Source organism: Pygoscelis adeliae, unplaced genomic scaffold (assembly GCF_000699105.1).
Source record: "Pygoscelis adeliae isolate BGI_AS28 unplaced genomic scaffold, ASM69910v1 Scaffold4, whole genome shotgun sequence".
Lineage (NCBI taxonomy): Eukaryota > Metazoa > Chordata > Aves > Sphenisciformes > Spheniscidae > Pygoscelis > Pygoscelis adeliae.
The window spans coordinates 17,664,045-17,686,214 of NW_008824986.1; the positions used below are offsets into that span (position 1 = coordinate 17,664,045).

Consider the following 22,170-nt stretch of genomic DNA (forward strand, 5'->3'; position numbering starts at 1 on the left):
CCTGCCCCCAGCCTCTCCTCAAACTGCCTGGCTCGCCCTGGGGAAGCACCAGCCCTGGGGGACAGTAAGCAAAGACAGCTGCAGAAGAGCAGCACAGGGTAGGGCAAACTCAGGTCTCTCAGTGTTCAAACCCAGCTTAGCTAAAAGGCACAAGCTGATCTAAGCCCCCAGGAAAAGATGTCAGAGTGAGCAGAGTCCTCCTGACTTGAGGCTTTTCCTTCTGCACCTCAGCTGAACCATTTGCCAGGGCTGAGGTGGGTGGAGGAGTAAGGGTGTTGGAAAGGGACACAAATACCTTCAAGGAAAAACCTTTACTGTGGACTCAGCCTGGCGTTAAGAGTACCTGCAGTGCTGGGGAGAGCTTGCCCTCACCATCTCTCTAGAGCTGCTTTCTCCCCGTGCTGCCCCTTTGCCATCGGGCCACGCGGAAGGGGACATTTCCCCCAAGGCCAGGTCGCCTTCCCACACCCCAGCCACAATCTGCCCATTTGGACATGGCAGAAAGGTTTGCATGTGGATCTGCTCTGTGGGAGGGAAGGAGCGGGGACCTGCCTCTGCGGGGGGACTTCCCGGAGAGGAGAGCTCGCACAGCACATGCAGCCCTCGCAGCAGGGCCAGGGGCTGCCCCGCATTTGAACTCCAGCTAGCAGATGGTCCAACACCTTCCCGGCCTGTGTGATGATAGCCAGGCGAGCGGAAAGCCAACAGAAACGTTCGCCATCCGGAGGGCACAGGGGGGAGGGTTCTTCTCTCCAGAGCCAGGGTTTCCATCCTTACAGTGGTCTGCAGATCCTGCATGCAGCATGCCACAGAGGGAAATCCATCATCGTTACTGCACTCATTCCCTCATTGCCTACAATACAATTATCCCTATGCAGAATGCAAGGTCCAACGGTTCTTTTCCCTGAGAGGTTCAAGTTAAGTTTAAACACCAGCTTTTGATTTATTTGCTTATTCAGCACCGTCAGTTGCTTTTCAGCAATACAAAATAGCGCTCTCCCCAGGAAACATTTATCCTATCTGGGAATACTATACCGAGGGTGGTAATGTGCAATCAGAACAAAGCACTTGGAGAAGGCAGGCTGATATACTAGGTGCTGAGAGAAGAGGTATAATACATCTCCGCTTGTGTTTTTCAATTCCGATTTTCCTTTTCCCTGGAAACATCCTAGGTAGCAAGGGAAATTCCTGCCATACAAAATTCAAGAGCAAAATAATCCGTGTCTTTCCCTGAAGTGTCACAGAAAACTAAGCACATACCAACAAGCATTAATCTCTGCTGCTACAAACAAAACTCCCTTTTTTTTTGCCGAGAAGTCATTTTCAACCCTGCGCAGAGCAACGCCAGCAAATTCTTCTGCCACAGTTTTGTCTTTGCACTCAGATGAAGGATACTGCAGGTCAGCACTCTCATCCCCATCCTCACAAGGCTTGATGTCTTTAACACCCTCTGCCACTCCGAGAGCAACTGATGGGGACTACGGCTGGGGGGAGGGAAAGGAGAAAGCTCTACTATTTCACGTACAATTCTGCTATTCAGCCTGTCAGCGCCAGTTAAATGCAAGGGCAGAAGGACTGAAAGGGAAAGCAAACTTTCTGAGAAATGCTGGAGCTCCCCTACAGACGGGGAGCGTTGAACCCACCCTGAACTCTTCCTTCCACTTGTTGAGGCCAAGCCATTTGCTGGGTCGCAACCACAAAGAAGTGGAAATTGCCGTACAGCATCCAAGCGTTACCGGAGGCGTAGTCCCAGTGCAATGAGACACATTGAGAGGAAAACAGCACAACCAAGATCTCAGGACTTAACAGCACCCTTTCAGTTCAGCTAGGCTAAAAATATCCCCCAAATCCTCAGAAAGGCAGCTCACTGCAGATCTCAACTGGCTTTGATCGACAGCCCCTCAAAACTCTTGTTGAGGAGACCTTCCTTGCTGCCCAGCAGACAAGATGTATGGGATCAATCAGCCAGCCAGCCAGGAACCAGGCTCAGGTGCTACCGAGGATGGTTCCCAGTGTCTCCGAGTGCTGGGACACCTCACCAGGCCAGCAAAATCCTCTGGAGTTGAAGTCACTGAAGGTCACCATTGATTCCTCACTACAATCCAATCTCAATTTTCCTTAAGCAGAGCTAGAGGCAAGAGTGTTAAAAAGCAATCGTGACAACTTTAACAAATATCTTAAGAAAAATCTAATTTTTTTAACGTTTCTGGGGAATTAAATGTCTCTATGAAATGAGAATGTCATTTTCTCATTAATATTTCACTTACAATTTAATTGTGGGAGCATGTGGGTTTTCCTAAAGCAAAAGTGATGAGTATTATTAAGCATTACACATATTTCAGAACTATTTAAGGACTGCCAAGCGCTCTGTGTCACTTCAAAAACTGAGACATTCATCCTTATTCCTAAGTGGTTTGGAGCAAAGACTGGCCACAGAATTGTCATTTAATCAAAATTCATTCCTATCGGAGTCTTGACATGTATCCCAAGCCAAATCATTTATCTGGTAAGTACTCAGACATCAAAACCCTTCACAGGGACTCAGACACCATGTAAAAACCTGGCTGGGGTCTGTAAACCAAGTGTCCAAGGAGCCAACAGAGAAGCTGTAGAGCAACGCACAGCTGTGCCATGTGCAGCAGATCCATCTTTTATATTTCCCTCTCCCAGCCATCTGTTCCCAAATCCTGTTTTTCTCCTGGTGTCTCCGTTCTGCAACAGAACTAGAGAAAAGGGGCTTGCAACCCATATGAAGCAGGTTCAGAAGAGGAACTGTATGCACCAACAGGTGTAGGGATCAGAAGCCACTGGTCCCGCATCATATTTTTGCTCTTCCCGCCCTTCTCCACTTATTTCAGCTCAGCACACTGGGGGAGGCACTGGGGTGAGATAAATGGCTGTTTGCAAAAAGAGAGAAATCTGAGGTAGGAGAGATGGGAGGTGAGAGCGCAAGTGGAGAGGATGAGATCAGACATGACACTGCAAGAGCTCACAGCGAAAAAAACAGGCACTGCTGGAAAAGCCCCTCCTTCTCATGGAGGATTCTGCTACTTCCAAATACGGTTCTGTTTTAACGCAACATCACCCCCCCCACCCCCACCCCCAAATTTCAAAAGCTTCTTTGCAAGAAGCGGTGGCCTGGCTCCAGGACCATCCATCTGGTGGAGCCACAGACCCAAGAATCTTGGCTGCGCGCTCCTGCCTGGCAGGCTGTCCCCGGAGCTGCAGCTGGGTGTGGGCTATCAACAGCACCAACCAGGAGACGCTGGCCGCAGCGGACCCGCTTACCACTTTGCTCAACTTGCTTTTAGGGAATTTCCTCCAGTGCCTTTCACCCCTTCCAGGCAAACCTCTGACTCCCTGGCGCTGCTGGGAATCTCTCCTGGTCCCCCCCACCAGAACCGTACGGTGCTGTCTGATGTGGCTTCTTGGGGGGCTGGAAATGCCCGGCAGGCCTAAAAAGAAGTACTTTACTTGGAGAAGATTAAAAAGCCTGAAATCAGAGCTGCCTCACTGTCCAGCAGCTCCTCACCTCACTGAATTTCTTGCCCTCTGCTATGCTGGCAAGAATAGACGATTCCAACTTCTCAGCTATAACTTCCCACTCAGTTAACAAACTTGTCAAGGACCAAAAAAAGCTGAAGGGCATCCAAAAAACTTGGGTCATATAGATAGAACTTTTACTGTGCTGTCCTTACCATGGCTGTTTTCAAACGCAGTTTCAAGATTTTCATGGAAAAATGTATTTCCATTAAAACTGTCCACATGAAGTTTGGAAATCACTTCAGGCAGCACAGCTGTAATAATGCAGGACAAAAAGCAAACCAGCTACTACTAGGTCAAGCGAAGCAACTACCAAACTACAGCAAATTAAGGATTCATTACGAGTCTTAAAGAAATACTTTACCAATAGAAAGGAAAAAGAGGGTGCTGTGGAAAGAGCTTTTGAAAGGGGACACTTGTGTGCAATTTTGCAGATAGCATCTTACTCAGAGGCAGTGGGGTAGATTGATCTCTAAAGACTCTTAAAAGGTTTTGCAGTGGAAAAAAATAGTTGCAAGGCATACAGTCAGATCATTAACTGTGCAGCCCAGGCTGCCAGCTGCTCACTCAAATACTCCAGATGGCTCCTCCTCTAAAACATCATAATTTGATCTTGGTAATCAAATTATCTCCCACTCGTACAATCCTAAGTGAGGCAAGGCTTGTACGAAGAGATGATGTATTTTATTTGACTGAGATGGCTTGCGAAAACAAAACAAATTAGCTTTCAAGGCATTCAGCCTCTTTTAATTGTATCAAAGCTAACCATCTCCAGCCCTTTAACACCTTTTTTCTGCCGTTGCCACCACATACAGTTCAAAGCACCAGCTATAATCTACAAAGCTGCCCAGCGTCCAGATTTTATACAGTATTCGCACACTAAACACTTCAACATACAGTAGGTATCTAAATCCACAACTTCCCACCAGTGGAAAGCAGGATCTGTCACGGGACAGCAGCACTGGGAGACTCGGCATCCCGAAGCACTTAGGCTGGATTAATTACACAAACATGTAATGTTTGTCTCACCAGTCACGCAAGATGCCACCTGCACATTTTTGAGGCCTTTAATACAGTCTTTAGGACACAGGGTGCCAGAAAGAGACACTTCCTTTACTTTTCACTCAATTAGAGCCAAAATGCGTTGTTCTTCTGAAGGCCGGGCTCATCTGTGGACGCTCACTTCAATCATTTGAACAGAAGGGGGTCACGACCAGCAAGATCCCCCAGTCTCAGTGGCTGCCAAGCGCTGTCCGGCTGGCACCGATTACCAGCAGGATGCTACTGGGGCCGGGGGAAACTGCTTTTTCTTTTCTTTTTTTTTTTTTAAAGAAACTAAGGAAATTTCTTACATAGCTTTCTGCAGAGGCTTCAAGGAGGAAAATGAAACTCAACCAGTGCACTGTTGGTCTCCAACTTCTCTTCCAAAGAAACACCACCACTAGAAATTTCCCAGTACTTTCAGAAAACGTTGAGCTTTGACAGTTTAAAAAGGCCAGCTGAAATACTCAAAAGGCACATCTTCCAAAACTACGCACTCTTACTAGCATCAACAGAGTATTGTTTAAATCAGCATACTTATGTAAAATACAATATTAATTTTGTTTCTTGTATCTAGTTGCAAGAGATGATGAAAGTCGGCGTTACAGCTAATCAGAGGAAACAATTCATTATTGCAGTGGGTGGCTTGCATCTGAAGTCTAAACCCCAATCTGATCATTGCCTAGAGGGATTATTCCCCACTGGAGTTTAGCACTGAACTTTATCGCCCACTCAACTTTAATTTTCATAAACAGAGCTGTACTTTCACTTCACAAACTAGAAGTACACAAAGAACAAAATAGCTTGCTAAAGGCCATGAATTAGGAAAAAGAATCAGAGCTGGGACTAGAAAACTATGGAGAAAGGCAACAAGAATTATCACAGAATGGAAGAGGTTTTGTTTGAAGAGAAGCTATAAAACTAGAACTCTCTATGACTTGGAGAAAAAACACTGCCATTTATGAAAAAAACAACCCTGAAGAGTAGTAAAAAGCAGATGAACAGGAAAAAGACTGTTCATAAATTTCTCAGAATATAAGAACTAGGAGTCACCAAATGAAATAAGGTGGTGTGGTTTGAAACAAACAAAAGGAAGTACTTTTTCACCCAGCACATAATTATATTGTAGAATTATTAGACACAGGATGTTGCAGAGGCCAGAAATACAAATAGATTTAGAATTAAAAAAAAAAAAAAAGCACTTTCTTCTGTTAATTTGCCTAATCTATCAAGGGCTACTAAATGCAGTGATGCAGATGCTGCTTCCCTTTTCGCAAGCCCTTCAAACTCTGGTTGGTGAGGTCTGGAGCAGTGTGCCGGAGGAACTGCATGTCCCTGCTATGTTCCATACACATCTGCCACTCAGCCCTGTCGGACAGGGGAGGGATGGTACGCGGTCCAACATCACTCTCGTGATGAGGCTGGCCAACCCCTTAGCTTGTGTTCAGATTGCTGGATCACTTAGAGTAACAGGGATCAACTCAACTCAAAGACAGACCTTTAGGCAGTTTGATCAGACCTTCTACTGATTTTAATCAGCAGAGATCTGACGTAAGGACAGAGGTACTGAGATCATTGCAGGAGTGACTGCTGCACACTGTGAGAACCCATTCCAGTTTTTAAAGCAATCAGCCACAGCAAGTACACTGGTGCCCTCCTCGTCACCATCATATCCGAACTGCTGAGGCCTTTCTTTTCTGATTTCAAAGGATATTAGCATTTTTTTGTTTGTAGGACACGATGTAGGCATGACCTTCTTGAAACAGTGTCTATCATAATAAGCTTTACAGAGTTAAAAGACATTGGGGTTTAGAGCTTATGTCATGTCAGCTTGGCAATAGTGTCTTTTATTAAACCAGAAGTTTAAATGCAGGTGTCTGTCTTATAGGCACCAGAATTCTATACCTACTTTAATTTTGTTGTTGTTGAAATGCATTTTGCACTAAAATCCAAGATTTATTTTCCCTTTCAGAGAGAAAGGTTGGGGTTTTTTTTTCCACTATATGCCCTACTGTACTATAACAAAATGAAAGTAAAAGATATTACCAACATTTGCTTTATAAAAGGTGTCCAATCTACATGACTGAGTAAAGCAGTTACTGTCATGCAACTTTTGAAGTTTCCTGTAATTGCTATACATGAAAAACAAAAATCTATATTTTACTTGAGGGAAAAAAAAAATCTTTTAAAGAGTGATGAGTATATAATGAGAAAGCAGTTCTTGATAATTTGGGGCACTGCAAAAGTACTACTTACATCCAAGTTAATGTTAGACTAGAAATACTAGAAAACTTCCAAAAGACTCAGTGGCAGCTTATTTACAAATATACTATTTATAATGAATGCATTGATACAGAATGACTCTTATAAAAAAGCAAGGCAATCTTTTATATAGACATAACAATCAACATTACAATAATTCAGATTAAAAGTACATTTTTGTAGACTGTTTACACTCTTGTTTAGTTTTTAACCACAAAATTAGTGTGGTCTGGTATTTTTCCCACAGCAAAAGTCCTGTGCAGTCCTGGTTAAGACCTAAACATCAGAATAATAAACATAATTTTCTGATCTTTGCTAACGTAAAAACAAAAACCATTTGTAGATACCATCGTTTGTTTGTAATTGTCCTTACTGTGCCTTGAAGTTTGTGTTGTGAAAATTACTGCCAACTGCACATTTCTAATTTCTAATTAGAAGCTATTCTGGCATGCTAATTTGATACAACCGAGATGTGATAGTGACTATCTGAAAATTGTTAGTTGCATCCGGAGATGAAGACTTCCCTGACATGGGTTTGTATTGATTCAGAAATTTAATTCATTTTTGGGTTTTTAGGGTGGGGAAAAAAAAAGAAAAGAAAAAAGAAAAAATAACCTCTCAAAGTTTTCTAATTGTTAAATAAAAGGTATTTAAAGGTATTTTTCAAACTCCCAGTATTAAAGATGATACTTGAATTCCAGGTGACACAATGGGTTTAAGCACTAACCAGCTAGACAGTTTGAGTACTAATTTACTAAATCATGTACATGAGCAAACACGACCTTCAAGAAGCCTGAACATGCACTTTCTCACACATTAGCAAAAAATAGACAAAACTGCAGAGAAAACCTTAAATCCAAGAGAGGCACTGAAGCAAATATTCTACAACCCAAATCTCTTTCTAAAAAGGGTGTACGAACTTCAAAGTTTCCAATGGCATCTGGCAAATGGAAAAGTGCCAATTACACAACTGTGTGACACAACTTTACATGCAGCATTTCCACTGCATTTATACTAGACAACTTTGGTGATGAACCTAAATATGGGACAGCCAGAGACAGAACTTTAATGGGTTTATACTAAAAGAAAGCATTTTTGCGACGAATTACCAAACAACTTTCTATTTAGTAAATTTAAATGCAATATGTGACCAACATGAGTCACAATGGCAATTATTCCTTCTTGTTATTATTTAACAAATCCCTAATCTGCTTTACACCTTACCAGACTTCCGTAATACTATATAGTCTATAGTACAGTAATTTAGCTTGTTAAATCAAGGCATGATTCAGGATAGTCTCTTTATGGGTCATGTGTATATGTACATATTCTTATGTACATAGGCACGGACACATACAAAATTGATATTTTGTCTATGGACAAGCAATCAAGGTCATGATTTTCACCCAAAGTAAAGATTGTCACACTTTTTGATAACCCTTCTAAATTATTTCCCCCTGTATGGCAAGGGGGATAAATATTTAATACAAGTATCTGGGAATCACCTGTTTCTCCATCTCGTTTTCGAAGATGCCGTAAAGAATTAATTTCTCCACCTTGTCTATGCTTTCATACATACATAGATACACATATAGATATATGTATGTATACACACACTTGTCAGGATTAAGTTCTTTCCATTCATACTTTCATTGATTAGGCCAAACAAAATTCTTAAACACGTAGAAGCTAGCACATGTCCAACTGAATGTCATCAGGCATTAAATACAATTTAGAAACTGCACCAGTTAACAATCCAACATCCTGGGAAATGCAAGAGTCTCTTATGTCAGGATGTAAGACTCTTCTGAATGATCAAAATAGCTGGATTTTATATGGATCTGTGTATAAAGTTGGATATAAATCCATGTATGTACTTATATGGATTTATATGCAGCTATTCCCAATCCATGCCACACGTTTAATACCTAAACTTTTGGCTTAATTTTAAAGAACTTCTCAAATTCTTCTGAGTTGATTTCTCCTGTACCAGAACTTCTCTCACACTGCTTTTATTCAAATCTCTCGAGACACTGAACAAATAAGAGTTCACTTCAGAACGTATAGAATTAAACTCCTAAAACAGGGCTCAGGATTATCTGGCATTGCAACAACCATACTAGCACAAAGGTAGTTTGAAAAAATATCCTGTTTTTAATATAGTAATGAATTAAAACATAGCTTTATTTATTCCTATAAGTGTAATGAAAAGAATAGTTTGCTTTTAAGCGAGTGTAATGAGCACTATTTTGGTAGCCAACTTCTCCACAAGAATTTATGTGAGAGGGTCAGCTCCAATCATACAGTCATTAACCATGTACCTTAACAAGGTGAATAATCGACATATTTACAAACTAAACAATTCAATCCTGTCAACTCTTACAAAAATGGGACTGAGGAGCAGACAGGGAATGAGACCAAGATGCCTGAAAACACAAGGGGTCGCCACTTTTGTTTCAAGGAACCATATTAATCAAATCAGTTTCCCCTAGTGACCTGAGGGCACAAATATGGATTTAGCAGTATATTCAGAAGTTAGATTACAGTCTTGATACTAAGCATTTCAGTATCTTCATATTTTAACACCTTAATGCTGAGAAAAGATTAACTTCAGGCAGATCTGTAAGGAACTAGCCTTTTATAAACTAAAGTCTAAACTGAAAAGCTACAGTAGATGTAAAAAAAAAGGGGGGGGGGGCGACAGAGTGTGTGAGAAAAACAGAACATTACTTAGTAAAATCCAGTGACATCTACAATAGTTTTACAGCATGTTTAAGCCCTCTAAGGTTTTATATCTCCACCTGCCTTCCATTTAAACTTACTCCTTGTTAATGAAAAGACGTACGACAAAACAGAATGCAAATAGATCAAGGCAATACATCTAAGTAAGCATGCCTGAAAGCCAGAAATAATATTACCCAAACTTCTGCATGTGAAATAGATTTCCCATGGCATTCGTTGATTTGATTTTGCTCAAAAGGTACAGTCCTCTAAGTCACACTACCCCAGCAGCAATTCCAATGAGTATAAACTGGACAGTTCTTGCGTAACCGTGCAATGCAACCGCCTCAAGTTCCTACCCTACTGAAAAAGGACAACTGGCCCTACAAGCGCAGCAATATTGTAAATCTCCCTGAAGGATCTTCTGCCTTTTAAACAACCAAGAAAGTAATGATAAAACTGAATGTCCACTACTTACAGTGTTTCTCTTGAGCTACCAACATCTATGCACAAATGAAAAAGGTGCCTCTTTTTTAATAGATCGGTTTAATACTGAAACAGATAGGATGAAGTTAAAGAAGAATAATCAAGATACTGAACTGAATATTTTGAAGCAAGTGCCCCAGCTGTGGGGAAAAGTGCATTTAGTTCAGCAGCAAAACAGCACAGTGTGAAGATATTGTGCTTGGACACAGAAGTTCCATAATGGAAGGAGGTACAAGGCAAGTCAAGATATAAAACCATAGTACATTGTTAACCAACCTTAAAACTTACATATATTGCAGTGTTTAAAAGTAAGACACATTCATTTATTGTACAAGGACTATAAGGAACCCTTAAAATTGCCTGTTGTAGTTTATGACTCAACATTGTAGTAAAAATGTACATATATATTATTTCCTTGCCACTTAACTGTACTGTTAGACCTCATGGACTCGTTACTTCACTTCACTGAGTATACTCAACGTTTTTACCAATCTGAAAAGGTTTACTTGTGCTAGAAAAGACCAACCGCAAAAGGCTCAGTTCAGATATGTTATGCCCGCAACTGATAACTCAGGGAAGCAAGACTTAAAGGAATTCAAGCTTTTTTTTTCTTTTCTTTTTCTTTTGTTTTGACTGCATCCTTTTCACCTGCCAGTTGTTCTGATGAGTATATGTTTTTAGTATACAAACCGGTTGATAAAAATTCATCAGCAGAGGCATATAAATTCTAGATATGATTGATTAAAACAGAGCAAATCAGAATAAAACAAAATCCAGTGATTTACTCTGACTGTAAACAATATAAAAACACCATTTGCTTCAAATCTCAAAATAAGTTAAAAGAAAATCCCAACCTCAGGACACACAACCCTTTCAGGTTTTGACACAAAAAAAAAAAAAGAGGGAGGAAAACAGAAAAGTTCATTATATAAAGGTTATACATTTCTCTTAACTGAAAGTAAATCCAAGCAAAACGATTTTTGTCCCTTAAATTTAAACTTTGAGTTCATTGGCAATTGCTTTAAATGAACTGGCATTTCCAGATTATTCAGACAACTTCCATCAAATTCAGCAAAGAAAACTTAGACAAGCATTTTTACAGAATAAAAAAAAATCTAAATGGCTATGATTCCTCTATTAGCAGAAACACATAATGCAGTCTTAAATTTGCCTTTTTATATTATTTATATATTTATATATATATATAATATAATATAAACCACATATATTATATTATATATACATATACAGACAATTACAACATTAATGCAGTTTGTATTTTGTACAGTGTATTGGACAATCCGATGAGCATCAGACCATGGCACGATATGGTCCCTGCATTTTTAGGAACTGAATGATGAAGGAGGGTCCTCCTGCAACAATCTGAGGTGGAAGGTGGCTGAGCGGGCAGTTCTCAATACTCATTATTGACAGTTTGCTGCAAAGAGCCAGCTCAAAGGGAAGGCTGTGCAGATTGGGGTTGTCATTCAAATACAGTTCTTCCAGATTCTCCAGTGTACCTGGTTAAAATAAAATAATACAAAGTAGTATTTTTATTTTTTTTTTAATTCATACAGTTTATAACTTTTAGACAGAAGCACTAAGCCCACTTGAAGATTCTTTACTATGTAGAATCTAGAGTCAGTGACTCATCTAAACTCCTATTTTCAAGCACTGGAACCTAAGCAAGAACCAATTTGCTTTAGTTTCCCTGTAAAAATATTCACCACTACGTCTCCTTTAGATAACAACCGAATTGAGAATACACAGAATAAGAGAGCTGAGAGGGACTTCACCGTAACTGTTCAGCCAACTGCTTTGCAATTGCAGGCAACATTGAATAGCTATCTAGTTAGAAGGGCCTAGAAAATATTTATACCATACAGTATGTATTATCTTTATAAAAATATCTATGCCATACCTTTTATTTAATTAGAACCCACACATTAAAGACCTGAAGCTGTAACTGTAATGCGCCACAGGAGGAAAGCAGGAGAGATCTCTGCACAGCAGTGAATTTATTAAATGGAACAAACCCCTATGAAAAATTCTTCCTGAATTCAAATTTTACAACCCACCTCTACTACAGATACTGCAGTATAGATTAACCGGAAGATGGAAAGTGGACTAATTTCTTCTTTCTTAAGCCTTCCATTCCTCCACAGCAATCAAATATAAAAATTAATCCATATCTTTGAAATACACTCCAAACGTACAAGTCCTCCTCAAAACATCCCCCATTTTCCAATCTTATATACCATAAACATCCCCTGTAACCTAAAAGACTATTCCATCTTTCACAAGAGAAAGCAGTAGTCAGGGCTCAAGGCAGGGAAAACCAACAAAAAGGAAAGGCTAAGAAACAATGGGAAATAGCTGATAACTTTAGATGAAGCAGTCACATCTGGAAATAGTTAACTATTCTCTAATCTGTTAAGACAACCAGCTTTAATAACCAAATTGTACTCCTACAATAGTATTTCAAGTTTACTTACATACTTCTAATTTCGCAGCTCGTTTCCACAGCATGCAAACTCTCTCCACTAACTCATAAACTAAATTACAAAGCTCCAGATTTAGATTGTTTTAGGCCCTTCTCACACTGAGGCACATACAAGAGCAGAAGCTGTAATGGCTCTTCACTAAAGATGCTGGGAGAGATAGACTGTGTCCCAGCCTTCTCCATCTGCACATCACTGTTTCTGACCACATTTTGCTTTGTGTAGCTTCTCCCATCATTTTTTGCTCCATAATGAGCTCTAACTTTAAGATTTTAACCTAAGTGCTCAGAATCATGCTCTGGAGGTACTTGTGACTGACTAAAAGAAACGGGGATCTCAGTTTCAGATGCTCTGAATCTCATTTACTCTGGATGTCTTTAGTACACAAGAAGAATCCTATTCCTCTCTTTCTGTAGATTTCCTCCTTTTCACTTCCTTTTCTTATCTCATCAAGGTGAAAAATAATACAGTGGTCTACAAACAGAAGTGTGCGCCGAGGGACTATCAGCAGAAACATTTGCTTCAGCTGTCTACACCTTTCACAAGGTTTTGTCTACACCATGGAATTACAGTAGGACAAGTGCATTTCCTTTCTGACACAGACCTCTCTCCAAGAATAGGTTTATGAAGTTGAGTGACTGATAATACACAACTGTGGGAGAATCTGGAGAGAAAAGGAGTCTCATTATGCAGGTTAGTGTGTGCTCGGCAGCTTTCTGCAGAAGAACTGAAAAAAGCTACACCATTTGTTTCACTACAGTTCAGCAAGATAAAGATCATACCCTATAGTGCTGTTCCTGTGGCACATGCTTCACATCAGGTCGTGTATATCTAGAAGTTTCACATGAATTTTGTGGCCTCTACTTATGAGCACAGTAGATGCCTATCTTCTGTGTCTGTAACTGCTTTGGCTCAGGCACACTGCATAAAACCAGAAAAAGGGATCTTACCAATTTCCTCAGGAAGGTGTGTGAGAAGATTCTCTCCAAGCCCAAGGTGCGTCAGATTGGTAAGGTGACCGATACCTCTGGGAAGGGTGGTCAACTGATTATTAGTCAGAACCAATTTCTAAGGGAAAAAACACATTTTGAAAAATTAACTTAATGACTTCTGCTTCAAATGACAGCAAATAACAAGATACATAGCTGATAAATTGATGGGTTCTACTCTCCAGCATTTGAACAAAAAAAAATTTCTACCTTTCAACAACATTTCAGACCTCTATTAAGCACCACTAAACATAAAAATAAAATAGTGCATAGTAAAATATGTGCCTAGACATAAAAGCTTTCATGAACATGACTGAAATCAGAGGCCATTCCTGTGGCAGTATTGTACTCATGGTACAACAGTTAAACTCTTCAAAACTTATTTGTTCAATATTAACTGATGAATCTGGAGAAGAATTAGTGGGGACAGATTGTGGATGAAGTTGCGCAAGATTCTTAACTTTTGGTTCTATGTCCAGTCCCAAATAGTTTCCCTCATCAAGCTAGCTGTAATTAAATCAGCATGGTGTAAATAAAGGACGTAAGATGTTTATCTCAGCCCATTATTGTTTCACCTGCAGATCCTTGAGGTAAGCTATTTCATTTGGCAAGGATTCCAGTTTGTTTTCCTCTAGATCTAGCTCTCGGAGTTTCCGCAGATTTCCAATTCCATGGGGAAGTTTCTTTAGTAGATTGTTTGACAAGATAAGAACCTCAAAAAAAAAAAAAAAAAAAAACAAACACACAAAAACACCACAGAATTTCAGCAACGCAATTAGTAAATAATGATTAAGACAGGATCTCTTTATATTTTCAAGTAATGAAGTCCAAGATTAGCCTACATTCAAATTATGGAACCAAACTGAAAAGATTAAAGAAAATCAAATCAGTGATTAACATCATTTTTTTAAAGTCTTTAATGACACAAATACATAGATTTATGATAGAATTCTTTCAAATATTATTTTACACAATAATAAATGCAGAACAAAAACAAATAACACCTTCTTTCTTCAAATGACCAAAGAAAAACAATTTCTTCCTGGACTTCCCTATCATTTTGTTACCCTTCCTTATAGCTATCTCGTAACCATGTTTTACATTATTTGCTGTGCTTGCCAAGTCCTCTTTAAAAGCTTAATACTACTTCTTCTCTCTATGTCCCTTTGGTTAGGAGCAGCAGCAAGTAAACATACAGATCAGAGCACCTAAGCAGAACACTGGCTTTTCAAAATGGTCTCCCATCACACACCCGCCTCTAGTACAGTGTTAACCTCGTTTTTCTCCTCCTTTCTAAGTTGAATTATAAATATCGTAGGTTCAGGAAAAGTATCCTTATTTGCAACGTCATTTAACGGAGTTATTCATTACACCACAAGGAAGTTAACAGGTGTTACACTAGTATACCATTTTTCCTCCGGAGAAGTCTAACAGTCCTTAGAAGTAATCAAGCCTCATAACAACACAGCAAGCAGTAAGGTAATTAATTACCGATTAAACAATGCTATTGTCTAGTTATCTAACAAGGCACATTGAAACACAAGGATGTGAAAGAGCACCCAGTGTGGACCCTCATCATCTTAGCCAGGCACAGCTCCCTGCTAAGCCAGCCAAGGTTGCAAATGCCTGGCTTCTACCAATCCCAGCTCTCACTAGCTTCATATAACATGGAAACACTGAAGTCAAGAACAGAATAGAAAACAAGGCTAAAAATCAAAGTGGAAATCAAAATGAATAAAAGCCAACATCTTAGCATTAGCACACGCGGTATTTCGGTGGCCTTCCCTTATGCGCTACGATATATACAGAACGGTAAGAACAGTAACGTTTTAACCATGTATCAAGAAACAAAGGCAGGAACAGAAAATATTACCTACATGCAATGCAGCTGACTTAGCACTGCTGTTGGAACCTTCACTTTGTGTGAACACTGCCCAAGTAGTTCTTTGTATTTGATTCTTTAATTACAGAGAAAAATAGCGCTAACAAGTCTGCAGCCAGCAGACCACCAGCAAATCCAGTTGTTAGAGGTTACTAACTTCCCAATCACATCAATCTCAGCCTTAACTGTAAAGGAACTGGGCCACTAAATAGCTATTACTCTGCCATATGATTTTTGCCCCAAACTACAGGATTTATTAATTATTCAGAGCAGCAGTCACACTGGAAATTTGCAATTTCAAATGTGCCATTTGCTATGGTACTTTAACAGATTTTTCCCAGCAACTCACAGAGGCTACAAAGTCCCCTCAACTGCCTGAACAAGTACCTCTATCTTTATGTCCCTCCAAGGCAATTAAGTTTGTCTCTCCTGATGGTACCTTGGGAAACAGGACTAGGGGACACAACAGGTTTAGTTCACAGTTTCAACCTACGAGTTCTTCTCCCTCAAAGGCTGAGAATTCCCACCCGGCTGCCTACAAGGTTCACAGTGCTACTACATTCAAGCCACCTCTGGCTGTAGACCATTTCATTACGTTTTTCTGATCCCTGCTGTTTCCTTGATGGTCTCTCCAGGAATCAAACTGGGTTCGGTGCCATTTCATTTACAACAGTAACTTTCTGTTGAGAAAAAAATTCTTTCTACATAGTTAAAAATATATTTGTACTTAACTCTTTGTGCACAGACAATCATCTAGAGCCTAAAGAACAACATTCAAAAAGCTGTTGAAAACAACCATAAACAGATGCAACACATCCATTTAAATAGCATACATACACATATTTATTTGGCTTTATTTGACCCAAAAGTAGTATTGCTTAAACCTGAAGTACAGACGGCCTATTTGCAGGGATTCACTTAGCTGTTCATTTATACTCTTCTCACCTCAAGAGAAACAAGCCCAGATACATCCTCAGGGATTTTTGTGAGCTGATTAGTCGCTAAGTTCAGTTCTACCATACTAGTCCAAGTCCCGAAATCCAAGGGGAGAGAGGTCAGCTGATTGTCCTGTGATTTAACATAGCAAACATTTAGGGTCTGCACTTGCAAGAAGTCGGCATGGCATCTGAGAGATTAAACAAACTGCTTACAAAATACTTCATAACAAAACAGTAGATAATTAAATCCGAAGAATAAAATGTTGATAATTGGCCAAACATTTTTTTAAATTCCTCAAAACATAATAAGCAGTTCCAACTTAGAGTAACAGAATTGACTCTGTGTTACTAATATGAACTGTAGTGGAAAAATCAGAAGCACATCAATTCTCAAGATTTCATGTGTCCCAGTAGTTAAAACATTTTTTTGTTCTTTCTTTGCTGAATACAATTGAGGAGGGGGGGAAGAACAGAAAATTCACCATAACTTAGAAGGGTGCTATCAGCAACACTGCAATCCTAAAAATGTATGTAGTTAGCTTAGGGGGAAAAAAAACAAAAAAAAACCCAAACCAAAAAAAAACCCTCAAAACGAAAAAACCCACAGCCCCCCCAAAAAAAGAACAAGGAAAAAAAAAAAAAAACCACAACACCAAACACACCACAAAGGAAATACACCTTAATGGCTCAGAGTAAAAACATGTGAAATTAATCTGAGTATCTTACTGCTCAGAATGTAGCTACAAAATTTGACCTAGACCAGACACTTAAAAAAAAAAAAAAAATCTAAAAAAACAGATCATACAAAGCCCTGGTAAACACGCAAAGCTACGAACAGGTATGTGATAAAAAATGGTCTTAATGCAAATTGAGAATCCATTTGTGCCAAAAGATATTCTAAAACACCAGCTGAGCTTAGATATTGCTCAAACATTTTTTTAATGATTTAAGAACTTGAAACAAACCCATTCATAGAAAAATATCATCTCTTTTCCCTAGTTCTCTTCACTCTAAGTGTACATAGCACCGACTTAAAGGTTCTTTTTTTGTCCTCTACAACTACTGCCAAAAGTCTCCAAACTTAAGTTTTGAAAGAATATATTAAAAAAAAAAAATACATAATTTTGGTTTTAATCTAAACTGTAACAGTAGAGGGGGAAAGAAATAAGCTACTCTACATGCTTATGTCTCATTTGAATATTCAAGAACTTTGCAACCAACTTTCTTGTTTTCATTGTTCAAACTTGAGCAAATGTGACAAAAGCTTAACCAACAAAAATAAAGGCAAATCAATAACATCTTGATAGTACATTTTTAAACTAATACAGAATTGTTTCTATATGTGACAGCAGCAGCGTCCACTTCAACGTAATAAATTCATTCCTTATATCATTAAGTTTGCCAGAATTCATGGAGCAGCAAACAGTGCTCCCCATTGATTTTACACACAGCAGCATGTTTCTGTGCCTCACCTTCATGTTCAGCTTACTTAATACTTTAGCTCTAGAGAAAATTCCAAAGGGGATTTTATTGATGCGGTTGTGCTCCATATTGAGAGAGTAGATTGTAGAGAACTGGGACGGGCCACCCACGGGATAGGACTGGAAGCAGTTCCTGGCCAGTGTTAAACTAGTCAGTTTGACAAGGCTGGATAAAAGACCCTGTAGAGAGAAGAAAACCACCCAGGAACTTAGGACAGATTTATTTGAATACATCTCTTTTCCCTCACAGATCTAATTAGAAATGTTTTCCCCCCTCAAGTCTACCCCCTAAATAAGTGTTGCAACACACAATCCAGTGTTAAATTTGATAAAACTCTCTGCTCACAGTCGTCCGTCTTTACCTTATTTTCCCCTTTCTCTTTACGTACCGCCAGATACAAAAAGCAAACATATCACATTTAAAAGCACAAGTTTAGGAGGTTTTGTAACTCTTTTCTCCTCCAAAGGGAATTTTTTTAATAACGCATTGCTATGCCTTGGGTAGCTGTGAAGAGCACAGGGGCAGCGGCTGGCAGGTGCAGTCAGCAGCGTGTCCGTCCTGAACAGCAGTCCTGGCTTTGGTCAACACCACCCAACTGCAGCTCACTCAATTTTCATGCCTGCTCACATGTGAGAGAGTGGGGCCCAAAGAAGTATCAACGGCATGCACCGTTTTTCAAACTGGTGTTTGATACTTCCAGTACAAATCTTCGTTAATGTAATAACAATCCATAAGATGAACACATCTGGTAGAAGTTTCCTTTTAGGCTGTAACAGTTTCAGATAACCAGCAAGACAGAGAAAAAGAATGGGAAGGCAAGGTTTTGGAAATTCCATTTTTTTTTCCTGTTTTCAAGATATTCCTAGATAGTTATTACTCCACTTCTCCCCCCCCCAAGATATAAAAAGGAAGAAGCCTGGAGTTAAACTGTGTAGCAATGGTTGCCCATTGAATCCAGAGTCTTATTTCGCTTCACCATCTAATTAGATTCTAAAAATCTCAGCAGCACAGATCTCGGAGTTTATCTGTTAGTTACATGCCAAGCACATTGCTGGAACTGTAGGGATGAATAATGAGATCTAAATTACTGCTGAAGTGTCACCTTTGCTTATTACTCTGACAACTTGAATTCAGCCCTATTTGCTTAAGTGTTACAGAAATTGGAGATTTATGCATAGCATTACATACCATAAATAATGCAACATCTGCAATCAGGAAAGAGCAGTAACAAGATAATGATTCCAACCATATTCCTAATGTCGGTATTTCTGGATTGCAATTTCAGTGCTATATTCACTGTAAAAGCTTTAAAAACATGGCTTTGCTGTTTCACCAGGAAAGCTTTGGCTACTTTTCTAAATAGTTTATTAACATTATTGTAAATAAAACAGGATTAAATAGGGACTTGTCTACATGTCATGGCTAAAACTTTAAGCACTGAAATAAAATTCTGGGGGGATCTCAGCAAATATCAGTGAAGCAATTTTCCCCCTAAAAATAAAATAATGGATCTTCAAATCAGTATTAATTTAACCTAATCATTAACTAGTATAATCTTTGATTAGGAAATACTGCTTCTAGCTATACTTTAATTAACAGATATACTTTGTCCTAGGGTTAGGCAGTCCCTGAGCTCTGTTACAAACACACTTTATTGCTTCAAATGGATCTTGGCATTTCAAAAAGCCATTTTTGAAGTCTGCTTCCATACAAAAAAATATTAAAAATATGTTAGCTAATACACTCTAATAGCCTAGAGTAATTAAATACATTTGAAGGGAAGCAAGAGAGCTTTGGCAGTACAAAGAGAACAATGCTCTTATGAGAGCTGTGGCAGTGCTGCCTTCTTCCAGCCCATCCTTTTAAGATAAAATATTTATTAGGCATTGTGTCAGCAGCTTCAGCTATGTTTTGAAAGTCAGAAGTTTCTTCTACAAATACAGTTCTTTGTATTATAGCACAGAATGTTTTACTTTAAACAGATTACAGTATAAACTATCCACTTCTGCAAGGTAGCAGCTTAAGTGTTAACATATTGTTGGCAAATGTACGTGAAGAAGGCAGCACAGTCAAAGAGTTTTGTATTATGACTGAATTGGGTTTAAAGCAAGTAATCATCCCTCACATTAGCTTTTTGTAATTATACCGTAGTTGCTTTTATAATATGCCTGGGTGGGGTGGGCTAGCTTAGCTCTCATCTTAAAAGCAGCCTGGTGGCTTTCAGTCAGTAGCATTTTCTTAAATTATAGTTTTACCTAAACATTTATTAAATTCTCTGTTTTCAGTCTATCATTGTGGAGTTTAGAAATTTATCTGAAGGAAACTAGTTACTTATTGCACTTTGTTAGTATGAATACTTTGCCTAACTCCAAATGCATTTTGTTTTTTTCTTCTACGTATAGTTTCCTATATACCTTTTTAGATACATTTTGAATTATTTGATACTAATAATTTTTTTTTTTCTTTTTAAACAGCTTAGGAAAGCAGTCTGGACCATTATTAAAACAGAACAAAATAAAACTCTGTGTTGTGTCCTGAAGCCTTCATCTCCAAACAGTTCTAAAGCAATGGAAGAAATATCCAAAATAAGAATCAATCACATCAGATTTTTTTCCGTCATCGGAGCAATTCTTCTCAGGCACTAATGCTTCAAGTCAAACATTTTCTCTAAATGTTTACTAGCACCAAAAGTATGCAGTATGCAGCCAAGCATCTCACACTTTGCTATCCTGATAAATCAGTCTCACGAAACTAAGAAAAGGATAATCAGGATGAAAGGTATAACCAACAGTTGAAATAGTTTCAAAGTCTGCAGACATCAAAGCTGTATTTAAAAAGTGGTCTGTAACCAACTGCTGTAGCTATCCAGGATTGTGAAACTGGAGTCCACAGGGGCACCTTTCAGAAAACACTAGGGACGAAGTATAGAAAAATGTACAGATGCACAGGGGACTAGAACTTTCTGCCTCTCCACCCCAGAGCTAGCAAAGCACTCCATTCAAGGAACATGTTACTTGAAGAGACTGACAAGGTAGCTCCAGAACTTCTAACTATGGACATTTTCCTTGATCCCACACTAAGCCTGAAACAAGAGAGACCAAGGTAAGACAATCAAGTGCAGCAACTCTGAAAAGTAAAGCAAGAAAACAGATTTCTCTTTCTCCCATGAACCTCGGAGAGTCACTGGAAACTGAAAAATTATGCAAATTTTTATTTTTCATAACTGACAGAAGATGTGTCAATGAGTTGCCAGACGATATCTCATCGGTGTCAGCAGCATACTTTTCCACAATAAAACGAGAATGCTGAGGCCAAGTAGCTGTGACAAACTTTACCCACTCTCTTAAAGGTCATTCTTGCCTCAATTAGATGGGAAAGATATCCCATTTTTCATTTTTCTACTTCTTCCCTACCTCCATGAAACAGAAACACCAAGAAGCTTTTATCTAGCTTGAATGGTAGGAACCTGGACTCCTCATTTAAGGTTTTCTAAAGAGACAGGACAACAAACACAACCACATGTATTGCTCCCACTTTTGACTGAAGTTGTATGACATCAGTTCTTCTATACTAGTTAGACATACCTAATATGTACAGAATTGCAGTATTTCACACACATGTAGATTAAAACAAAGGTTATTCCTCAGAGTTGTGATGCAAGATGAAGTAATTTCACATGTTCCAATCCCTCTACAAAACACTGATGCCTTACAACAACATTCCCTCCCAAATCCACTCCCTCTAATTCTCACCTCTGGTAAAGTAGAAATGTTGTTGTTCTCCAGGTTCAGTTCATCAAGTTCACTGCATTTTGCTAAAGACTTCGGAATTGCTGACAGCCTATTGTACCTCAGGCCAAGACGACTTAGACTGGACAAATTTCCTACAGGTAGGAAAGAGTTATTAATATATCATTAGATTAACACAAAGGCACAGAACAAGGTTTGACTTCTGATTCTTTTGTTGTCTCACACTCTACACTTCAAACTTTTCATACAGGAAATGGAGCTATCATCCCAAAACAAGAGATTCACAAATTACAGTGCTTTCCAATGCTGAAGTCAACCATGCAGTAAAAGTACATTGTGCATATTACGTATTCTTCTTAAGTAGTGCATGATAACAGTAAGCACGACGTATATCCTATTGTAGAAGTCCTTCTATCCTGATCTTTCTACCAACAAACAACTATTATTTCCCAGATGTCCCCAAAATAACTTTTTTAAATTACAGATAGCATCATTCAATGCCATGACTAATATTACCAAAACCTGGGCATACATCACACAGCTCAGGTCCTAGCAAAACAATTTCCTCTACGGGGG

General features: G+C 39.1%; 1 protein-coding gene across 1 annotated transcript in view; it reads right to left on the bottom strand.

Moving 5' to 3' along the window:
• Positions 1–10,354: 10,354 nt before the first annotated feature.
• SHOC2 (soc-2 suppressor of clear homolog (C. elegans)) overlaps positions 10,355–22,170 on the bottom strand; it is a 39,483-nt gene continuing 27,667 nt past the window's right edge. The window contains exons 3-8 of the mRNA XM_009325955.1: positions 21,598–21,728; positions 17,836–18,024; positions 16,371–16,493; positions 14,119–14,256; positions 13,505–13,622; positions 10,355–11,573 (exon numbers count right to left, since the gene is read on the bottom strand). Coding sequence (XP_009324230.1) covers positions 11,365–11,573; positions 13,505–13,622; positions 14,119–14,256; positions 16,371–16,493; positions 17,836–18,024; positions 21,598–21,728 — 908 coding nt within the window. The 3' untranslated portion in view covers positions 10,355–11,364. The remainder of the gene's footprint in view (positions 11,574–13,504; positions 13,623–14,118; positions 14,257–16,370; positions 16,494–17,835; positions 18,025–21,597; positions 21,729–22,170) is intronic.